The sequence below is a fragment of the Mobula hypostoma genome, chromosome 1 (assembly GCF_963921235.1).
Source record: "Mobula hypostoma chromosome 1, sMobHyp1.1, whole genome shotgun sequence".
NCBI classification, from domain to species: Eukaryota; Metazoa; Chordata; class Chondrichthyes; order Myliobatiformes; family Myliobatidae; genus Mobula; species Mobula hypostoma.
In genome coordinates, this window is record NC_086097.1 from 187675223 (window position 1) to 187699316 (window position 24094).

General features: G+C 39.6%; 1 protein-coding gene across 1 annotated transcript in view; it reads left to right on the forward strand.

Moving 5' to 3' along the window:
- The window catches only part of LOC134353568 (matrix metalloproteinase-16-like), a 227297-nt gene that overhangs the window by 63360 nt on the left and 139843 nt on the right, over positions 1-24094 (forward strand). The window contains exons 2-4 of the mRNA XM_063061627.1: positions 3791-3939; positions 20674-20796; positions 23558-23862. Of these exons, the coding sequence (XP_062917697.1) occupies positions 3791-3939; positions 20674-20796; positions 23558-23862 (577 nt within the window). The remainder of the gene's footprint in view (positions 1-3790; positions 3940-20673; positions 20797-23557; positions 23863-24094) is intronic.

Genomic DNA, 24094 nt, shown 5'->3' on the forward strand with positions numbered 1-24094 from the left:
TTTCATCTCTCCATGGACACTTTTAAGTTTCCAAAATTTTTTTGCATTTTTCTGAGATTTCCAGTTTGCCCACTACTCTCTCGTTTTGTATGAACCATGTTCAGCATTGCTATTTTAACATTCAGTGCTAATTTTTACAGAAATTGATAAAGATCATTGATGAGAGCAGTGCAGCTGATGCTGTTTGTATGGACTTGAGTAAAGCATTTAACAAAGTCATTTATGGAAGGCAGCTCCAGAGGATTAAGTCACATGGGATCTATGATGAGATGCCAAACTGGATGCAAAGTTGGTTTGGTCTTAGAGGACAGGGGTTCATGACAGAGTATGTTTTTTGACTGGAGGTCTGCAACCACTGGTGTTCTGCAAGAATTAGAGCTGAGACCTGTCTTTTTATATATATAGGGCGAAAATGTGAGCAGCCTTGTAGGTAAGGTCAGCTGGTGGCGCGGTGAGATTTGCGCTGGGCTCAAGAATGAAGGTTCCCAAGTTCGTTCCAGTGACAGACTGCTGGGTCTGTCCAGTTCCAGTCTCCATCCGCGCCGGGTTGATGTCGACCTCGCAACTCGGCCTCGTAAAATAATACAGTGAAATGTCTGTGTGAAGAGTGGCACCCCACACAACCTTTCAAACTGCGCCTTGTAAGGCATGAAAATGCCCGACGCTGGCCTCTCAGGTCTGAGTCGATGTCATCATCATTATAAGTAAATTTGCAGGTGGGAGGGATATGGAGGGATATAGTGAACATATGGGCTGATGGAACTAGGCAAAGTAACATTTGGACATGTCTAGATGAGCCAAAGAGCCTGTTTCTGTGCTGTAGTGTTCTGTGACTCTGTCTGTGATAAGAAAATTGCTGGAGTTGTATATCATGAAGAAGGTTGTCAACCAATACAGCAGGATAAAGGTCAGATGGAAGTTTTGAGCAGAGAAATGACAGATGAAGTTTATTCCAGTCAAGTGTGAAGTGATACATTTTTGAGTGGTCAAATACATAAGGAAAGTATATGGTAAATGTCATGACAGAGGGATCTTGGAGTACAAGCTTCTTCAAGTAGTGGTAAAGAAGGCATATAGCATGCTTAACTCATCATTGGGGGCATTGAGCATAAAAGTTGTGAAATTATGTTTAGCCAATTTTGGCTGAATCACGCTTAGAGTACTGTATGCAGTGCTGGTCACCACACCATTGAAAGGATGTGCAGGTTTTGGAAGAGGGTGCAATAGAGGTTCAACAGAATGTTGCCTGGATTGAAGTACAATAGTTAAAAAGAAAGGATGGACAAATTTGGATTGATTACACTAGTGTCAGAGCCTTAGGGACAATCTAATAGGAATGCAGTGGATTCCGGTTAATTGGGCCATCGGTTAATCAGAGCAGCTGCTTTTTTGGGACAGCTCTTAAAGGCTAAAAGCTAAATTGAGAAGATAGCCAGAATTCCCTTCGATTGTTTGGGACATAGTGCCACTTAATTGGGGTAGGAGACTGTTGAAAACAATTTCTAACTAGCGTCAGTCACCTGAACTTGCGAGGCTGTTTGACACTACACCAAGCTTAGAGCAACCAGTTTTTAAATAGTGTCGGGTACGTGTGTGTGCGTATTCAAAAAGCAATGATTTGTGTTACTGACAGTTGGCAAGCAATAAACAGTAAGACAATTCAGAACTGTTTTGCTCACTGTAGTTTCAAGCATTCAGGCTTGGAGATGCCAGAAACGGCCAGGAGTGAAAATGAAACTATTTCGCTACTTCAACAAGTTAGAAGTTACAAAGGTATCGACAATCATCTTGAATGTCAGAATCAGGATCAGGTTTAATATCACCAGCATATGTTGTGAAATTTGTTAACAGTGGCAGCAGTACAATGCAATGCAGATTGACCTTCTCTAATCGGACTACCTGTAATCCGGTTCCTTCAATAATCCACACTGATTTCAAATTCTCTGCACGACTGTAATTTCAACTTTTCCGGGCCACCGTACCAATCTGCTGTGCATGGTTTTGGTTGCGCTAGATCTGATCACATGTTGGCACACTCTTGTAAGCACAGACAGGTGATTCCTGCTTGTTTTTCTGCATTTATTAATATCATTTGCATGAGGCGCAGCCACCCGGCACCCGCCTGTCTCACCCACCAACGGCAGGGGAGCTGGCGTGCGCTGGGTTGGTCCGCCTTCTCACCCGCCTGCCGGCAGTCGTGCACTGCTCTCCGGCGTTGCCTGGCCGGCACTCCATTCTCTTCTGCCTACGACCTCAGATCAGATGTGGTGACCCGCGAGTTTAAGCATATTACTAAGTGGAGGAAAAGAAACTAACGAGGATTCCCTCAGTAACTGCAAGTGCAATGTAGTCTTTGGGGTAACTGCAAGTCTGTGTCTTTGCTATCGTTTAGCTCACGTTTGAGTGCTGGTAGTGGGTGCGCTTTATTTTTTGCCGCTGTAGAGGGGGGATTGTTACTCACTGCCGCTTTACACGTGGGAGAGAGGGGAGCAGGTGGGGGCTTTACACGTGGGAGAGAGGGGAGCGGGTGGGGGAATTTAGGGGTTCTAACATTTAACTGTCGCTCATTCTTTGGGGCGCTCTTCTGTTTTCATAGATGGTTGTGAAGAAAAAGCATTTCAGGATGTATATTGTATACATTTGTCTAACATTAAATGGACCTTTGAATCCTTTGATATTTTAAAGGTATGATGAGGCGGTTAGCTATTGCTTAATGTGATCATTCTGTAATTCAGCATTTTCACTAATCGGGCACTCCTCAGGTCCCAATGGTGCCAGATTATAGAAGGTCGACCTGTACATGATAATATAGGGAAAAAATGTCAATAGATATGTTACAATGAAAATGAAGATTTGAAAGAAGCAATTGTCTAAAGCATTGTATGAAGACAGTCTATTATCTGCACTAATTTTGTTCATTTACAGTCAATCTAAAGAACACACCAGGTGAATTCCACCATTGATAACTATGAGGAACTAATATACAATTTTATGATCACACACACAAAATGCTGGAGAAACTCAGCAGGTCAGGCAGCCTCTGTGAAAATGAATAAACAGTCTACGTTTTAGGCCAAGACATGAAATGTTGACTGTTTATTAATGTTCACAGATGCTGCTGAGTTCCTCCGGCATTTTGTATGTGTATGCTGGATTTCCAGCATCTGAGAATCTCTTGTGCTCACAGTTTTACAGTACTATAGAGGTATTGGTAGTGTTCTAATTTACTATGTATTTCGTTTAAATACATAAATTGTTACTCATTCAAATGATCGTTTGTCTTTATATGCCTTTTTATAAATATTTCCATGAGACTTCAGCTGATTGGCTCATATGCCCCAATTAACAGGAATCCACTGTATATAAAATTATGAGAGTCTTAGACAGGGCAGAAAGTGTCTTTTCCCTAGGATGGAAAAATCAGATACTGAGAGCATAGTTTTAAGGTAAGAGAGGGAAAGTTTAAATGAAATTTGCAATGTAGAGAGTGATTAGTGCCGAGAATGTACTGCTAGGTGAGGTAGTGGAAGCAGACAGGACTAATGTTTGAGAGGCATTTGGACAGATACATGAATTGATGGGGAATTGCGTGATACAGACCATGTGCAGACAGACAGATGGCGTTAGCTTATATTGACTTCATAGTTGGCATTATCATTGTGGACAGTTCGGCCAGTTCCTATGCTACACTGTTTTTAAATGTATGAGTTTCTTTCAAATATGACTTTTTTGAATACTTTTGCAGTGGATATAATGGACTGATCAATATGCATCTCTTGTGTGTTTACAGATATGGTTACAGAAGTATGGCTATCTTCAAGCTAGTGGACCCAGAATGTCAGTGTTGCGTTCTCCACAGTCCATGCACTCAGCTGTAGCTGCTATGCAGCAATTCTATGGAATTAAAGTTACGGGGACTTTGGATGAAAACACAATAGAGTAAGGAATGTCTGTTTTCCTCTTCAGTCTGCAACAGCTCACAAGTGCTGCACACATCTGCTTAAAGAAGCCAAACAACTTCTACTTGTAATTCACAAAGCAACATTGCTGCCATTTTCAATACCAGAGAGTATAAGATTTCTCCACTCCATACTGAGGGAAAGTGCCACATCAAAGTGGCGTTTAGTTTTTGGAGCGAGTATGAAATGTAAAATAACCATCTTCTAGATATGCCAAAATGAATATAAAATATGCCAGTGAGGAATAGTTGCAAACAGTTTAAAGATACTGTCACTTTGTTGAATCAATGAAAATAGTGTGAAGTTGAGAACTGAAATGCTATTGGAGTCCAGGGCAATTCTGAAAAGCGAAAGTTGTTAGTGAAAATTGAACATGACTTTACAATAAGATTCTTTTGGGACAGTTTCCAGTCAAGAATTAAGAATCACTGACAGTGCTGTTGAAAATAAGAACAAGGTCATATTTTTGGCAAACAGCTGAATGTCCTAGAAGGTAAATGTGATCAGTGATATTAATTTACATTTATTTCAAAATGTTAATAACAAAAATCCCTTATGAATCCCAATAGTAGAAACAGACCCTACAATTAGACAAATATTTGTTCTTGGTGCTCCTTCCTATAAGGTACATGGACTATAGGTCATTGTGAAATATATGCACTTGGAATTTTGCCAAAAAAACCATTAAGATAATCTCTGAGTGTGAATTAATGCTGCATTTTAATAAAGTTGATGGACTAAGTATGTGCCTGAAGCTGAGTCAACAGGATTGCAGTGGTGCAGTACACAAGAGCTAAAATATGCTGTGTAACAAAGTGACAGGAAATAGGTTGTCACTCGCACCTCTTTGGATCCAATGATTAGTCCACCTCATCAACAGGAAATAACCTTGCATGGGCTCAACGTTCAAAGTAACTTTATTATCCAAATACATATATGTCACCATATACAACCCTGAGATTCATTATCTTCTGGGCATACTCAATAAATCCATAATAAAATAATAACCTTAACAGACTCAATGAAAGACCACACCAACTTGGGCATTCAACCGGTGTACAAAAGACAAAAAAACTCTGCAAATGCAAAAAGAAAGAAATTACAATAAATAAATAAACAATAAATATCGAGAATATTAGATGAAGAGTCCTTGAAATTGAGTCCATAGGTTGTGGGAATATTTCAATGATAGCACAAATCATAGGGAAAGAGAAAAAAATCATATGTTTTTGTCAACATCGAGTATGTCAAACTGGCCATTTTACATCAAACTTGGTTTATGGCGTGGAAAAATAAAAATAACTATAAAGAAAGGAGCTGAAATTGTATCTTCTTTTGCTTTCTGGTATTTAATTTTGAGCGGTTTAATTTCATTCTAGTAGCCCAGATTTTACTGGTAGTTGTTGATGTTTCTGAATGCAACTATTAGCACCAAAGTTTTTAAATGCACATAATTCTAGAATTTAGATGCATGTATAGTTATTAGCTGAACTCCCAAGCATACTGACAGGTTTGGAAAGCTGACTGTGCCATTTTGTTCTGCCAGTGGACTCAGCAATGAAGCTCAGTCCTACCAGGATTGCCCTATACTAACAAAAGGCAAGGGTTGAGGAGAGGAAGGGTGTGGTCAGGGTATGTCTCTCAGATCCTGCACCAGGTTAATCCTGTTGCAGATAATGTAATTGCATTGCTATCAATAGAAATTGTTGGGCTCAAAATCAGAAGAGTAATTTCCTTATGTAAACACGAGGAATTCTGCAGATGCTGGAAATTCAAGCAACACACATCAAAGTTGCTGGTGAACGCAGCAGGCCAGGCAGCATCTCTAGGAAAAGGTACAATCGACGTTTCGGGCTGAGACGTCGACTGTACCTTTTCCTAGAGATGCTGCCTGGCCTGCTGTGTTCACCAGCAACCTTGATGTGTGTTGCTAGAGTAATTTCCTTTTAAGTTATTTTCATTGGAAACATTCAGTCATGTAAAACCCTTCACAGATTTTGCAGCTAGTAAAGCGGAGATATGGTTTTGCTGGCTGCCCGTGTTCTCATGGGGAGCACACAGCCTATTTTTTTTTTTCTGTCCTGCTGTTGCCTGAGCCTCCTTACTGCAGTTTCTTGTGCATTCCAGCCAGTCAGATGGGTTCTTCTTTTCATTCAGATCTGGTAAACAAGGGTAAGTAGACCACAGTGGCAATTCTCGATTTAGCAGGCCTGTTCAAGAACATTTAACCCATTGTTTTTGGTGGTCTTTACACAAGCAACAATGTTAGGGCATTTTGCTTTCAAATGCTAATGCATTGAAATGTTTGTTACACTTAACTGGAGCCTCTCAGCTCTGTGAGGTAGATATCTATACTACTTCAAATGGTTGAGTGAATTTGGCCTTTTCTCTTTGGAGAGACAGAGGATGAGAGGTGACCTGATAGAGGTGCATAAGATGATAAGAGGCACTGATCACATGGATACCCAGAGGCTTTTTCCCAGGGCTGAAATGGCTGACACGAGGGGGTATAGTTTTAAGGTGCTTGGAAGGAGGTACATAGGGGATGCCAGTGGTAAGTTTTTCACACAGAGAGTGGTGGTTGTGTGGAATGGGGTGCTGGTGATGGTGGTGGATGCAGGTACAATCGGGTCCTTCAAGAGCCTCTTAGATAGGTACATGGAGCTTAGAAAAACAGAGGGCTATGCGCTAGGGAAATTCTAGGCAGTTTCTAGAGTAGGTTACATGGTTGGCACAACGTTGTGAGCCGAAGGGCCTGTAATGTGCTGTAGATTTTCTATGTTCTACTCTGTCAATAGATCTAAACAAAATGTGTGGTAGCTGTAGTGCGTTGTATACTACCTCAAAATATAAATTACTTTCATCTTTCATCTACAGCTTTATGCCAGTCTTACCAGCTTTAATTAGTGTCATATTCCTTTTATTAAATCAAAATATATTGCTTTCAAAAATTAATGACTTAGTGGAGCAGCAGAATGTAATATTCTGCAAATAATGTAGTATTATTTGTAGAAACGATTAGTCTGCTTTGGCTCCATAGAACATTACAGAAGATTAGGATGACATTGTATCCATGCCACAAACATGAGAAAATCTGGAGATGCTGGAAATCCAAAGCAACACACACAATATGCTGGAGGAACTCAGCAGGCCAGGCAGCATCTATGGAAAAGAGTAAACAGTCAATGTTTGGGGCTGAGACCTGATGAAGAGCCTCGGTCTGAAAGATTGTCTGTTTACTCTTTTCCATAGATGCTGCCTGACCTGCTGAGTTCTTCCAGCATTTTGTGAGTGTTGCTTTGTATCCATGCCAGCTCTGCTGGAATAATCCACACTAAGCACCAGCTCACTCTCTGCTGTGTACAAGTGATTGTAGCAAACATCTGCATTAGACATGTGTACACTTTCTCAATTATGGAAATACATATGGAGTGTTGTGATCACCTCTATCACCGTTTAGTTTTCTGCTGCCTCCCCCCTCTCCAAGTCCAGGTTGCAGCAAGGGGTCTACTCAGCAGCGAAGACCATTGGTTGGCATGAGAAGACGTGTTCATTGCCAGAGCAAAGAAAAGAGCTGGAAATTTTACTGCTGACTCCACCTACCTATTCACCAAATTGCTCTGAGGAAGACACTACAAGTCCATCACCACCAGCACTACACGTCATCCCCAAAGCTTCTTTCCTGTAGCTGTCCAGCTTCTCAGCAAACTCACTCATGTGTAATACTTAGATGTCCCTGTACAACATCCGTTAAATGGTCTTTCCTGCTCTCCTTGTTCTGTCGATAATTATTGAATCTGTTCATTTGTTCACATTTATTTAAATCTGATTACTGAGGCTCATGCATGTGACCATTCTGCTAACAGTTGACTACTCCCAGCTGCTTACACCACTCTCTTGTAAATTGTTGGTTGCTATTGTGTTGTCTGTTATGGTTTTGTCCTGAGTTTTATGCTTGGCACCGAACCACAATCAATTCTGGTGTGTTTCACATACTGGCAATGAAGTGATTCTGAAAAGTCAACTTGTTCTGCCTTGGCGGAGAACAGCAGGAAACAAAAATATATGGATTACCCATTACTGGGAGTTTCCCGATATTTCGACTGCACTCTCATCACTTTGAGGGTGTCATATTTCAACGCAGAGAGGAATTCCAACCACAAAGATTTTCACTTATTGAATGCACATTTGGTTTGCAGCATACACAGAGCATCATGGTCAGTGCTCAGTATCCAAGAGACAGTATCACTAAACTAATTAACTATTTGATGTATGCGACCTCTGTGTGTCCCTGCATTAAGCAACAAGGTGGCGACTGTATGTCCACAAGAAGACAAATCTCAGAATTGTATATGGTGACATACTGCATATGTACTTTGATAATAAATTTTCTCTGAGCCTCTCCCTATTTGGCTCATAGCTTCAGTGCAAAACCCATGAATGAGAGCACAATGTCTACATAATGAGAGCCAGCTCTAACCTGATATTGCAAGGTATAGTGATCTCAAGCAAATGACCCCTCTAATCAGTCAGCATTTCCAAATAATTGCAATACCTTTTGTAGATGGCACACACTGCTGGTGGCTTGTGTGCCAATCAAATCAAATGCTTTCTCCTGGTTGGAAAACATGTTGATAGTGCTGCTCTCCATAGGCCATGTGGATAATATTCTATCACACTCAATTCCTAGGGATTTCTGATATTTAAAAAAAGATGAGGTCTCAGGAAGTGTGTCAATTTCTGCAAGAAACCCAGCCTCACTACTGCTCTTGTTATTTGTAGAGTTAGTCTCGTTTAGTTTCTATTTAAATATAAGCCCCAGAATGTTTGCGGTAAAGACTCTTTTTATGATGTCATTAAACATTAAAGTAACTAATTAAACTAACTCTTGAGATGGCTATTACCCGGCAATTGAGCAGTGTGAATGTTATTTGATTTTTTTTCATTCAAAGTCTCAATATTGCCAAGGCCATCCTACATGCAAGTGTAGGCTATTTTATTTTCTGAGGGTTTGCAAAGTGAATCAAGCGAGTATAGAGTAAGACTGTTCTTTGCTGAGGAGCACTAGGCACTGCCCTGAGAAGCTCATTCAGTGATGTCTTGAAACTAAGATAATTGAATACCATCAACTACAACCATCCTTTTGCACAGGACAAAGTTGTACCCAGTGGATTGGTCTTCCATTGAATTCAATTTTACCACAGCTCCTTTATGCCATATATAATCATAAGTTATCTTAACATGCTGGAATTCAGCAATTTGTCCATGTTTGGACCAAGGTTATAATGACTTCTGGCTCTGAATAACTCTGGTAAAAGCCAAAGTGAGCATCTGTGAGTAGATTATTAATGTCCCTCTGCTACTTGATAGTACCATGTACAGTATGTTCCATTATTTTGCTGCTGAGTAGATTATTGAGGAACCAATTTTTCCTTCATGTGGACAGGACATTAATTCCTGGTTGCAGAATTTTGCTCGTGGCCTTTTGGATTTATTAAAGTGATTAGCACAGGCTTGTCCCTGAAAATATAGTAAAAATGAATTGACAAATTAATTGTGTATCATGATCCTAGAGAAAGTTAGGAGTGAAATCCAGCATATCTGTATGGGATGATTAGCTTTCAAGAATTGGGTTTTGGAAAAGAGATTAATAATCTTGAAAAGCTTTGGAAAAATGGGCCAGTTTCTGGTTGACTATCTGACCAACACCTCAATCAGCCAAGATTTTTCCATAGATGCTGCCTGGCCTGCTGAGTTCCTCTAGCATTTTACGTGTGTTGCGTAGATTTCTAGCAATTGCAGATTTTCTCTTGTTAATGGCACAAAATTATTGTGATAAAGATATGTCACGTGCACATTAAAAATACAGTGAAATGGGTTAAGGATGTGCTAGGGGCAGCCCACAAGTGTCACCTTGCTCCTGGTACCAATATAGTATACCCCCAACCTACTAACCCCAACCAATATGTCTTTGAAATGTGATGATGGGGAGAAAGTACAAACTTCTTACAGACCGAGATGAGAATCGAACCTAGGTTGCTGGCACTATAAAGTGTTACACTAGCCACTATGCTACCTCCCCCCTCAACCCCACCCACTTTGTTAAATGCACAAACTTGGCAGCAAACAATCAACGTGAACTGCAGTAACTGATGCAAGGATGTTGAAAGTTGCTTTATTCAATGGTCAATGACTTGCAGAAAGAGAAATAAAGAAAAATAGAAAGAAATGAAGGGTGAGAAAGGAAATAGAAAGGTAAGGTAAAAAGTCTCCCTTCTCCAGCCTTGCATCCTTTTTGCCAATCAACTTTCCAGTTCTTAGTTCCATCCCTCCCCCTCCTGTCTTATCCTATCATTTCGGATCTTCCCCTCCCCATCCCACTTTCAAATCTCTTACTATCTCTTCTTTCAGTTAGTCCTGACGAAGGGTCTCAGCCCGAAACGTCAACTGTGCTTCTTCCTATAGATGCTGTCTGGCCTGCTGCATTCCACCAGCATTTTGTGTGTGTTGTTTAGATTTTAAATTTATTTAAGATAATTTCACAATTAGTGAGCTTCCATGCCTGTGAAAGTTAATTTCATTGACAAACTGCTTGACAATAAGAAATAATTATCATATTAAAACAGTTCTAACAGCTGACGACAGCAGTTAATGTTTCAAGGAAATTAATCAATTTCTAGGGTTTCAGTACATGTTCAAAAGTGAGGCAGATAGCAAATTGCAATTTTCTAAGATTAATGGCAAAATTAGACAACTTAGCAATTTTTGAAAATTAGCACCGCTGCTCCCTACCTGAAGTTACTTTTCTCTTTTGAGTCCAGTAAAATGTTAGTTCTACCTAGTCTTAACTGCAGGTTCCGATTTGGTGAAGTTGCCTGAGAACATGTGAGTTAAATCTTAAAGCTGAAATCTGTTCTTTATTAGCTACAATAGCAGAGAAATATTTTTCTTTCTGGAAAACTATCTCTTTTTTGTTAGTTCATTTAGAAAAGAGCACTTATGCTAATGTTCCAGCAGTCATGGTCATAGACTCATTCACCACAGAAACAAGCCCTTCAGCCCATCACCTGCATGCAAACCTTTTTGCTATCTACATTAATTACTTTTGCCTACATTGTGACTCTATTCTTCTATACCTTTCCTCTTAAATGTAGTAACTGTATCTGATTCTACCAGTTCTTTTGGCAGTGTACGCCAGATTTCGACCACACTCTGACTAAACAGCAGTCTGTACTCACTGGAATTTAGAAGGATGGGGAGGAATCTAATTGATACCTTTCAAATGTTGAAAGGCCTAGATAGAGTAGATGTGGAAAGGATATTTCCCATGGCGGGAGAGTCTAGGACAAGAGGGCATAACCTCAGAATAGAGGGGCATCCATTTAAAACAGAGGTGTGGAGAAATTTCTTTAGCCAGAGGGTGATGAATTTGTGGAATTTGTTGCCACAATCAGCTCTGGAGGCCAGGTCATTGGTTGTATTTAAGGCAGAGATTGGTAGGTTCTTGATTGGACATAGCATCAAAGGTTATGGGGAGAAGGCCGGAGAATGACGTTGAGGAGGGAAAAAAGGATCAGCCATGATGGAATGGCGGAGCAGATCTGATGGGCCAAATGGCCTAATTCTGCTCCCATAGTCATAGTCATACTTTATTAATCCCGGGGGAAATCGGTTTCCGCTACAGTTGCACCATAAATAATAAATAGTAATAGAACCATAAATAGTTAAATAGTAATATGTAAATTATGCCAATAAATTATGAAATAAATCCAGGACCAGCCTAATGGCTCAGGGTGTCTGACCCTCCAAGGGAGGAGTTGTAAAGTTTGATGGCCACAGGCAGGAATGACTTCCTATGACGCTCAGCGCTGCATCTCGGTGGAATGAGTCTCTGGCTGAATGTACTCCTGTGCCCACCCAGTACATTATGTAGTGGATGGGAGACATTGACCAAGATGGCATGCAACTTAGACAGCATCCTCTTTTCAGACAGCACCATGAGAGAGTCCAGTTCCATCCCCACAACATCACTGGCCTTACGAATGAGTTTGTTGATTCTGTTGGTGTCTGCCACCCTCAGCCTGCTGCCCCAGCACACAACAGCAAACATGATAGCACTAGCCACCACAGACTCATAGAACATCCTCAGCGTCGTCCAGCAGATGTTAAAGGACCTCAGTCTCCTCAGGAAATAGAGATGGCTCTGTCCCTTCTTGTAGACAGCCTCAGTGTTCTTAGACCAGTCCAGTTTATTGTCAATTCATATCCCCAGGTATTTGTAATCCTCCATCATGTCCACACTGACCCCCTGGATGGAAACAGGGGTCACCGGTACCTTAGCCTTCCTCAGGTCTACCACCAGCTGCTTAGTCTTTTTCACGTTAAGCTGCAGATAACTCTGCTCACACCATGTGACAAAGTTTCCTACCGTAGCCCAGTACTCAACCTCATCTCCCTTGCTGATGCATCCAACTATGGCAGAGTCATCCGAAAACTTCTGAAGATGACAAGACTCTGTGCAGTAGTTGAAGTCCGAGGTGTAAATGGTGAAGAGAAAGGGAGACAAGACAGTCCCCTGTGGAGCCCCAGTTTTATGCTCTAATTTTTTCCCCATCAAATCTCCTTTTATACACTTTCCTCTCATCTTAAGTCTTTTCCCTCTCGTTTTAGATATCCTTACCATGGAAGAAAGATACTGCATGCCTTCCTTATCCATGCCACTCGTAACGTTATCTACTCCTGTCAGATTTTGTTTATATCCTGTTGCCTAGAGCAACTTGCACATAATTAGAAATAGTACTGCAAAGGAATTTGCAACAATCCAGATTTTGATTTTAGAATTAGACCTTCTCAAAAAGATGTTCCCACGTATCACCAGGTTCCTACACAGGACGCCACACAAATATCTCATTAACTTGAGTAAAAATGTTGGAGACAATAATTCTCTTGATTACATTTACATAGAACGGCATAAATATATGTATGCCTATTGATAAGTGAACCAAAATTCCAAATTATTAAAACATGAACGTCAACATTTGCATTGTTTAGTTTACTTTCAATGGCAATGGTATTGCTCAGACTGATCATTGTTTGCAACTGTTATTCCATTGCCACCAACATAATGCTGGGACGTTCTATTGTTTACTTTGTAAAGTTACACTATTTCTATTTATAGAATCATATGTAGCTAAGTCATAAGAATTTATTTACTTTCTCAACAGCTTGTTTGCCAATCATCTCCCCAAACCCCAAGGCTAACTATATGTCCACACTGTCTCCTGGTATGTGCTGTCTTGAGATTAAAATATCCAAAGGTATGGACACTTCTTGTCCCATGATCTATAGGTCCACTGGCAAGAAGACTTAGCAGTTGTGTTCCTCTCTTGATACTGATAGGAAGATATGAACAACTATCTCTGCCTTCCCTAAGCAGATTTGTGACCCAGCAAGGGTTATAGCATTTAGGCTATGATGGTGCAATCGCTGAATGCTTCTCTTTCAAGCTTCGAGGAATAGTAGTTCAAGAGCTTTTCCAAAAGGGAATATTATTTCTCTTTGGGAAATTTACAGTCCTGCCTCCCCACTTCTAATGACTGCTGCCTTGCTCAAAGGCACAGAAACTATCTGTTCACCATTATTACCTCACAAATTATCTTTAGTTATTAGTGATAAATATATTCAAAAATTAATTGTGAGGAGAAAGACATAAAAAACATCCATTCTGACTGGCTGCACTATGTATGCCATCTCCTTCTTTTTGCTTTAGTAGATCCTTTATGCCCAAGTGCAGTAATGGGAATATTTACCACAAGGGGCCCATTGAGAACAATAATCAAAGTCACTATTGAAGCAAACATAGTGAAAGTTATTTTCAATGCTTTACTCGGTACCTAAATGAAAATTTAGCAGAATTTAAAATCGTCATGTCACTGCATCAGTCTTTGCAAATGAATCTCCTTGTTTAAGTGAGCAACCTGAGCTGAGATCAGTGTTTTACACTCTCCTGTTACCTGTCTTCTTTCTGCATACCTTTTCTGTAAGCAGAAATTTGCTGATTCCTCACTAAAGTGGGTGGGCTTCACAGGAGTGACTAGATAGCAACAGTAGCAAGATGCTGGAATGAAGGGATCAGACCCAGCCTTCAATAAGCAGAAGGCTAAAGACAGCATTCAGATATACTGCTTCTTCTTCTTGGACAGTCCTTTGAGAGTCTTTGCTTCAATAACAGTGCTCTGGGTACTGAGCTGGCTGATAAAGCTAATGTGAATTCTGTACACTCTGCCAAGGTGGACAGAAGGTACTTGATAAGGTAGGCAAGAGAATAGCATGGGAGATGGCATGCTTCTTCATTTCCATTGGCTTATGTGTGCTTCTGAAGAAGAGCAATGATGTTCTCAATGCCATTCAAGAAGCTTCTTCTGTATTTTGAGTGGTGATGGACTAGAGATCCCCATGTAGACATGAAATCGTTATGTCCTTTCAGAGAGGCTTGACAACCTCCTTTACCTTTTTCTTTCCTCTTGGTAATCATTCACCATGACAGAGCCTGGTGATGAGTGTCTAGTGTTGGGCAAGTAATTGTTGAGGCCTGGCCAATCCAGCTGACTGAGAGCTCAGTGGTAGCAATGTTGGCCTGAGACAGGATGTTGACATCAGTTCACCTTATCCTAGCATCAGATGTGGATGTTTTTCTTGAGTGGACTTTGCAAGTGTTTCTCTGATAATTTGAGATGCCTTCAGGTAGATAGTTTGTGTCTTTGAAGTGTGTGGGAGAACCGGAGCCCTAGCCACCACAGAACCTCCAAGGACTTTTGAGTATTTTCAGGTTTTGATGTTCAGAAACTTTTACTCTCAATTGACCAGAAACAGTCTTCACACAAAGGAGGTGGGAATAAGTTTCATCATAGATTCTCCTTTAGACAGGTGGCTTGCAAAATATAGAATATAATCCATCTCACTTTTTATTGCCATTGGGATACTGTCATGTGGCAGAAGCCAGTTAGTAGAGAATCTCCGATTGGTGAATGTTTATTGTCAGGTCCATTCCCTTGGTATATTTCAGTGAATGAACCAACAGTGATTCACATCCAAATGTCCTGACCTGAAAAATCTACAGTTCCTTTCTCCCCTCAGATGCTGATTGATTCACTCAGTGCCTTCAGCAGTTTTTTTTTTGCTCCATATTCTACCGTCTGCTGTTTTTTGTGTCTCTATGATTCAGATCTTGGTAGTTAAAGGTGTGCAATTGCTACCTGCAAACTGCTACAACTAGTGGTTGATGCTATTTCCTGCACTTCGATTGAAGCTGTCACATGGTTAAATCCTATCCATTGGTCACCAAGCAAATGGAACTTCAATGCCAGGGTAAAAATGTTTACAAACCTCTGAAAATGTGTAGTTGGCAAGAAAGGAGGAAGAAATATTAACTCCAATGTTGTCCAGTGCCAGATTCTATGTTTAGAATTTGGACATTTCTTCAGATTTAAGTAAATGGAGAAGATGGCGACGCAGCTCGCAGTGGCCACTCCGGTGATGATGTCTGTTATTTGTCAAGTAGGGTGCCGTGCACAATCCTGATATGATGGAGATGGATATGAAAGCACGGAGGAACATCTGGTAAAACTTCTGAAATGCCTGCTTTGCTACTGTGGTCCAGAATCTCTGGAGGAGAAGGCCCCGAGTCCTCGGCTTTGGTTGTCGTTCGGCGGCTGGGGCAGGGTCAAAGCACTCGGCAGAGGATGATGCTCGGAGAGGCTGTGTCGGAGGGGCTGGTCAGAGGCTCGAAGTTTTCGGATGGACTTAGAGTCTGCTGCGGTCGGATGCTTCCAATGGTGCTGCATCAGCAAGTTGGCGGCGCTTGGAGGTTCATGGCAGGGACAGTTTCTCCCTTCTGCCGCCTGCATGAGATGATGAGACTATCGGGACTTTGAGACTTTTTTTTTTACCGTACCCATAGTCTGCTCTTTATCAATTTATGGTATTGCTTTGCACTGTTGTAATTATATGTTATAATTACAGGCGTCCCCTGCTTTTTGAACGTTCGCTTTACGAAACTTCGCTGTTGCAAAAGACCTACATTAGTTACCTGTTTTCGCTAACAGACGGTGTTTTCACTGTTGCGAAAAAAAGCAGTGCGCGAAAAAAGCAGCGTGCGATAAAAGGCAGCGCGCGCCCCGAGCAGCCAAGCTCCTCCCCCGGAACTACATTCTAGCTGGCATTGCCTGTGAGCAGCCATTAGCAAGATGAGTTCTAAGGTATCGGAAAAGCCTAAAAGAGCTCGTAAGGGTGTTACACTTAGCGTAAAACTAAACATAATTAAGCGTTTCGATCGTGGTGAACGAAGTAAAGACAAAGTGAGTTTGGCTTGTGGAAGTTGACGAGGATGATGTTGAAGAGGTTTTGGCATCCCATGACCAAGAACTGATAGATGAAGAGCTGATGCAATTGGAAGAGGAAAGGATAACAATCAAAACCGAATGTAGAAGCGAATGGACCGAAAGTGAAGTCATCCAGGAACTGAATGTGAAGCAACTGCGTGAGATTTTCACTGCAATTGACAACAATGATTGCAGAAAAGTACGACTTTAATTTTCAAAGGGTACATAGGTTTAGGGCAAATTTGCAGAATGGTTTGAGTGCTTACAAAGAACTGTATGATAGAAAAATGCGTGAGGCTAAGCAGTCAAGCATACAGTTGTTTTTCAAGCCTTCCACATCAGCCACAGCAGACGATGAACCTCGACCTTTGACATCGAGGCAGGCAGACATAGAAGAAGATGATCTGCCTGCCCTGATGGAAATAGACGATGATGATATGACACCCCAGTGTCCCACCACCCCAACCTCCGGGCTGCGGACCGATTCCAATCCGTGGAGAACGCAGCGGTAGTTGGGAGGAACCCAACACATCTTTAAGAAAAAAGCCGAAATAAACAAACTAATTAATTAGGTGCCACCCGGCACATAAATATCGGCCCACATCAGAGGCGATTGCCTATTGTGTCGCCTCTGATTTGGGTCGACATTTACATGCCAGGTGGCACCTAATTAATTAGCTTGTTTATTTCGGCTTTTTTCTTAAAGATGTGCTGGGTGCATCCCGGCTACCGCTGTACCCCTGCATTCTTCGTGGATCGGTATCGGTCGGCAGCCTGGAGGGTGGGGACCACTGCACCACCCCAACCTCCGACGACTCAGCCTAACACACCATTATCAGTGTGCTCGGCACTGTCCCAATTCCAGTAAGTGATACTACACTGTACATACATTATTTCTACTGGATATAGGCTGTGTATTTTTATGTGTTATTTGATATGATTTGGCAGCTTCATAGCTTACAGGTTACTGGAGAGTGTTTCTGCTGAAAGCGCTTGCGCCGTGTTTCTGCCAAGAGCGCTTGCGTGAGATTTTCGCTGCGGAGAACAGTGCGGCATTGATTGTAGAAAAGTATTTCTACTTTACATAGGCTGAGTATTTATCATATCATTCCTGCTTTTCCTATATGTTACTGTTATTTTAGGTTTTATGTGTTATTTGACATGATTTGGTAGGTTATTTTTTGGGTCTATGAACTCTCACAAATTTCCCCCATATAAATAAATGGTAATTGCTTCTTCACTTTACGACATTCCAGTTTACGAACCGTTTCATAGGAATGCTCTGCCTTCGGATGGCGGGGGAAACCTGTATGTGGTTTTGTCAGTTTTAGTCTTGGTTTGTCCTGTGTTATCTTGTGATATCATTCTGGAGGAACTTTGTATCATTTTTTTGATGCATGCATTAAATGACAATAAACGAGGACTGAGTGTCCTCATAATCTAATCTAAAAAAAATATGACACCAATTGTGGCCATTTGTGAGGCCAAGCACAGCACCAATGTCATATTTAATTTTGCCAACAATATCACTGATGTTGGCTGAAATAAAGGTGGTGATCAATCAGCAGATAGGAGGAAGACTGAAAACCTGGCTGACTGGTACCACAGCAAGAACCTCTCACTCAATGACAGCAAGACCAAGGACATGATTATTGACTTCAAGAGGAGGAAACCGGATGTTTATGAGTCACTTATCAATGGGGTGTCAGAGGTGGAGAGGGTCAGTAACTTTAAATTCCTAGGTGTTATCATTTCAGGGGACCTATCCTGGGTCCAGCACATAAGTTCCATTACAAAGAAAGCATGATAGTGCCTCTACTTTCAGTTTGTGAAGGTTTGGTATGTCATCTAAACCTTTGACAAACTTCTATAGATGTGTGGTGGAGGGTATATAGACTGGTCGCATCACAGCCCGGTATGGAAACACCAATGCCCTTGTACAGAAAAGCCTACAAAATGTAGTGGATATGGCCAAGTCCATCACAGGTAAAGCTCTGCCCACCACTGAGCACTTCCACAGGGAGCGCTGTTGCAAGAAAGCAGCTTCAATAATCAGGGAGCCCCACTATAAATGCCATGCTCTTTTCTCACTGCTGCAATCAAGAAAAAGGTACTGGAGCCTCAAGACCTCTACCAGCAGATTTAGGAATAGTCATTACTCTCAGTCATCAAGCTCTTGAACCACAAGTGATAACCTCAATTAACTTCGCTCGCCTCATCACTGAACTGTGCCCATAACCTATGGACTCACTTTCAAGTACTCTTCATCTGGTGTTCCCAATATTTATTATTTATTTATTTATTTATTTATTATTATTATTATTATTTTCTTTTTCTTTTTCATATTTGTACAGATTGTTGGTCTTTTTGGACATTATTTTGTGTCCACCCCGATGGGTGCAACCTTTCATTGGTTTTACTGTGTTTCTTGTATTTACTGTGATCGTCTGCAAGTCTCAGAGTCCAATATGGTGACATATATGTACTTTAATAATAAATTAACTTTGAACTTTGTAAATCTACTGTTCTCTAACAGTGTTGAGAAAAATGTAGTGTAATTTAAATCTGACACATTTCATGGTAAGTATCACACCAGGCAAAACATCCATTCACTGAGCTAACAATTTGCCATTTCTCAAAAAAGAGGCTTTGTACAATTGTTAGATTGAGAGCTTCTCTTTATATTAAGCTATATTTGCATAATTATTAATGAATGATTATATTTAATTGCAATTCTATTTAACTTCTGATGCAATGCTGGAACAAATCTATCACCCTACCACTGAATGTATTATGATAAAGAAGATAAATCTGTCCCCTTAATAAATGAAAGAAGACAGACGTAATACAAGGCACTTGAAAATTGGCCTATTGATTTGAAATAATTTTAGTCCATTTAGTGCTTACTTCACTTCAGTTTATTATGCGATAATAGTATCTTAATAACTTCATATTTTTGTTCTGTCCCTCGCTTCTTTCATGTGCTATAGTGGTATCACCTTGAGGTGAGAGTTATCTTGTTTTAAATTACTCTTTCATTCTTAAAACATATTTCAAATTTGCTGTGGTGTGATATTAATCTTTGTAAACTGGAATGCCTTGTTTGTGTGTGTCGATCCTCCTGGTGCTACATATTTCAATAATTGATAGCAATGTACACAAATATATTGAATCTGGCTAATTCTGTAAAACCAAAATATTGGTGAGAAATGGCTAGATGACTGGATTAAGATTATTGATAAATTGATTTAGTACAACAAACTGTTAGCTGTAGCATATTGGAAAGTATGGATCTGTAGCTGATTAAAGCACTTAATCTAGGATCAGGAGGAATTAATTCCAAACTGATCATGCTGCTAAACATTGATCTCCAAATTTACACTATATAGTTTTTCCCCTCCTGCCAAGTAGTCAGAATTATGCAGAAAATGATTGCTGAAAACGCTGCTTTTGAATTCGGTTCTTTCTTTTTCCTTATCTGACTTGGAGCCATAACATTCACTCCATTGAATTGTATCTACCAGAAGGCCTTTTTACACTTGTTGATCTTTTTAAAAACTGGGGTGAATGTAACCGCATTGATGGAAATGAATGTACAAATCCAGTTTCAGTTACAGGTTCAACTTCCGGCTTTTGTGCATTGAACGCTACTAAAGTTCATTTGATCAGGTTGAAATTCTACCTTAGGAGTTTAAATTATTAGATTTAATTTAGCATAGTTAAAAATAAAATTAAAATTGTAATAATTTGTGATAACATTTAACTAATACTCAATGATTCATGAAGACCCTCCAATAAATATGAGAAATAAATCCCTAATCTGTTGATTGAATGGACAATTTAATTGATTGGTAAATATGATTAAACAATTTGCAAGCCTACTGCACCAGTGAAATTATCAATTTGAATTAGATGCCCTGCGATGAAAGCAAATATTGATCAAATTTATTTAAAGAAGTAGCAACCATTGAAATTTTGGAAGTCATCGGCTGATTTAAACTGTTCACCATGAATAGTAAAGAGTGACCACAGTTTTATACTATTCTAATGCTTTTTCATTAACTTCAATGGAAAGAAAAACAGACTGATAATTACTTCATGCAGAGAACCCAATGCTGCTTATTTGCCACTTGGAGAGAATAGTTAAAATCCCACCTATAAGCTCTGTTTAAAGTGCTGAGAGATATTCTTCCTACAAAGTCTTAATTTTGATGATATCCACAATGCTGATGTTGTTAAAAATATGGCATTGAAAAGAAATGATCCAGTGAAATCACATTATTAAAACCGAGACAAGCAGCAGTTTTAAGTCTCTATACTTTTATCTTTCACAGTTGGATGAAGAAGCCCCGATGTGGTGTGCCTGACCAGTTTGGCAGCAGCATTAGATTTAATATTAGAAGAAAGCGATACGCATTAACAGGACAGAAGTGGCATCATAAATATATCACTTACAGGTTGGTGTCTGTTCTCATACTGTACATTACTAAGTAAGTGGCTCAATATTCATGAGAGTCTGATCCATAAAGATAAAAAGAAAACATATCTAAATGCAAAACAGAAAATTCTGGAGTTACACAAACTGTTAAGCATCTGAGAGAGAATAAACTTGAAACCAAGGTCCTACTTAAAATATTATTCTAGCTTTCCGTTTTTGACATGAACCTATGGCATTTCCTTTTCTAATATCAGTATTAACATACAAATTGATTTTCTGTAGGATTCTGTAAGTAAAGCTGAATGAATGCCAATAAGCTTTGTATTTAAGCTATTAAAGATATTTAGTGTTTAAGGAGTGAAGTAGAATTGTGATTGCCGGAGTAAGTAAATATATTATAGCTTCCTCTTTTGCTGCTGCTGTTTGACAGTGAAATTGTTCAGAAGTAGTTTTGACAAGAAGGCATAATATGACCTATTTCCCAAGACCAAAAGCTGTGGGAAATAGTGAACATTTTCACCAGGAGGATTATTTTCTGTCATTCATTTCCTGGCATGAAGCTTAATCTGCTGTTGGTTCATATTGGTAAACAAGATGTTCAGTTTTAAGTAATTTGAAAGGGAATTCCTTGAAAAATATATTTTCAACAATCAATAAATCTCCTTTAGAATAAGATTGCACATCAACTTGGTGTATAAAAAGGTCACAATAGCAGGTAAACCAACTTCATTTGAATTATATAATAAATTTACTATTAGTGTCACGAAGTCAAATTTCAAACTAATGGATCCATCAGGTTAATATTATTAACTATTTTTTTGCTGGATTAAGAAATTGAGTAGCTGATAATAAGAAATTAATCCTTTGAAAGTCTCGCACTGGTACCATGCTATTTAATGAAGTATAAGCATTGTTGTAGGGTAAGTAATCATAGCATACATTCTGCACAAACTTTACGGCACTTCAAGCATCAATGATCCTACTAATCTAGTTTTTGCTGATTATGGAAGATGTTCGTTGGTCCACACATTGGACGTACAAGTCAATCAAAAATAGAATTTAAGCATGTATGCTATGGGAGAGAAATAAGTCTTTAACTGTTCATAAATTACTGAATTCTACATATTTATACAGTTCTCTGGTATCAATTTTATGACCCTGATTCTATAGTGTAACCATATAGCCAAAAAGCCCCATCTGTAACAGTGTATGGGCTTGAGTAAATGTTGGCTGTTATACTCATTTATCAGGTAACTTTTTTTGGGGTAGTATGGGCATTTAAGGTCAGGTGGCCTTCTTCTGCGTCATATTGTTCAAACATTCTATCATTTCTGATAATATTTCAGTGAATCAATTCATATGGCTTTTTTCCTGTTATAGCCTTCGTGTAATGGAATTACTGATACTGTAACTAAGGTCATGTACAGTGTTTAACATTACCTCTGTACTTACATATTGAAAGCCCCTAGATGCACACTATAAATTTTATTTGTTCTAATTACACCGTGAAAAGAAAATTAATTATTTGGCACTGCTTTCTTAGAGTATATGATTTCTAGCATGATGTCCTACTAAAAAAAAAATCCATGCAATTCTGACAAAAAAAAACAGCACATTACTAAGATAAAACTAATAGGTAAAGTTACAAACTGTACACATTTCTATCTTCCCATCAGGCCTTTCAAAGGAAACAAAGATTTAAGCACGGTAAAAATGACAATACCTCTGAATTTTACAAAATGTAGTTCATAGAAGTGATATGATCTTCAAAGGTCATTCAGCCATTTGTTCTGAAACTCTGCACACAGGAACATAACAGATGGATTCTGCAAAAAGAATCTATTATGATCGAATTCATAGTACTGCCTGCAACATGATTGAATCTGGTCTCGCAGTGAAGTTCATGATTCATGAAGTGCTCTTTATTACTGATGACTATTTGACACAAAGTTAGAAATGTGGAATAATGCCCTTTTATGATCGTATTACTTCTATGAACTACATTTTGTAAAACGCAGAGATATTAGTATTTACACCATGCTTAAATTCTTGTTTCCTTTGAAAGGCTTACCTTTCACTGGTGATGAAAAATGTGCGGCTGTCATTGCAGCTTAATTTCCAGGGATTGGTTAATGGTTAGGGTTAAAATATCCACTGGACAGGTAGAAAAATGTTGTGCTATCTCTGTCATATAGGCTTGAACACACCACACATCACTGGAGGAAGTACAATACCTGTTAAACTGATCCACCAATAAATAAAAGTAATTCAAAGACTTAGGTGTGAGGTCTTGTTGTATGCAATGCACAGCCCATTCTCGGGATTATAGCACGATGTTTTAAAAAATATTTTGAAAACTGTAAAAGCTTTGACAATTGGCTATCAAAGCTGTCAAGGAAGTTTTGTGGACTGTGCTGTTCCACTGCGTTGTTCAAGACCCTCTCAGTGTAAAGGGCCTTGACAAATGAGTTCCAGGATGCTTTGGAACAACACAATAACCTCCCCCCTCCACACCCAACATCCAGCTCATCTGAGTTTGGGAGATTAGCAATTGTGAATAGTAGATATGTGCCAGAAAAACCCTGGTTTTCTCTGAGGGTAAGGTAAGGACATTTTTGAAGCTACCCAGATAATTTAGTTATCATTTGACTTATGGTAATTTGGAAGTCTTGAGCAACCAGTTGACATAGAAAATACAAAAGAAATGGTTTCAAACAGTGCCAGCATTCTGAACATTTTTCAGTAAAATAAAATCATGTTCCTTGTTATTATACCTGCAGCATTAAGAACTTCACCCCAAAAGTGGGAAAGGTTGAAACACACGGAGCGATACGTCATGCCTTTGATGTGTGGCAGAATGTAACTCCCCTGACATTTGAAGAAATACCATATGAGGAGTTGGGAAACAAGAAGAGAGATGTGGACATTACAATTATTTTTGCTTCTGGTTTCCATGGAGATAGTTCACCGTTTGATGGAGAAGGTGGCTTTCTCGCACATGCTTATTTCCCAGGTCCTGGTATTGGGGGCGACACTCACTTTGACTCCGATGAACCTTGGACATTAGGAAATCCAAACCATGATGGTAAGAATGAGTTTTACAAATCTAGTTTGAAAAATTTGTTGAAGTGTCACGTGTTTAGAACTTACTATAACGGTTTAAAAACGGTTATAACTTATCTTGATGTTAAAGAAGATATCTTATGTCTGTTGGAGACACCACCATAACAAGAGGCTTGAACTTGTAGGTGATTTATAAATAATATTAGAACCTGATATTATGTATACGTTAGATGCTGACACTGTTAATTTAGGGA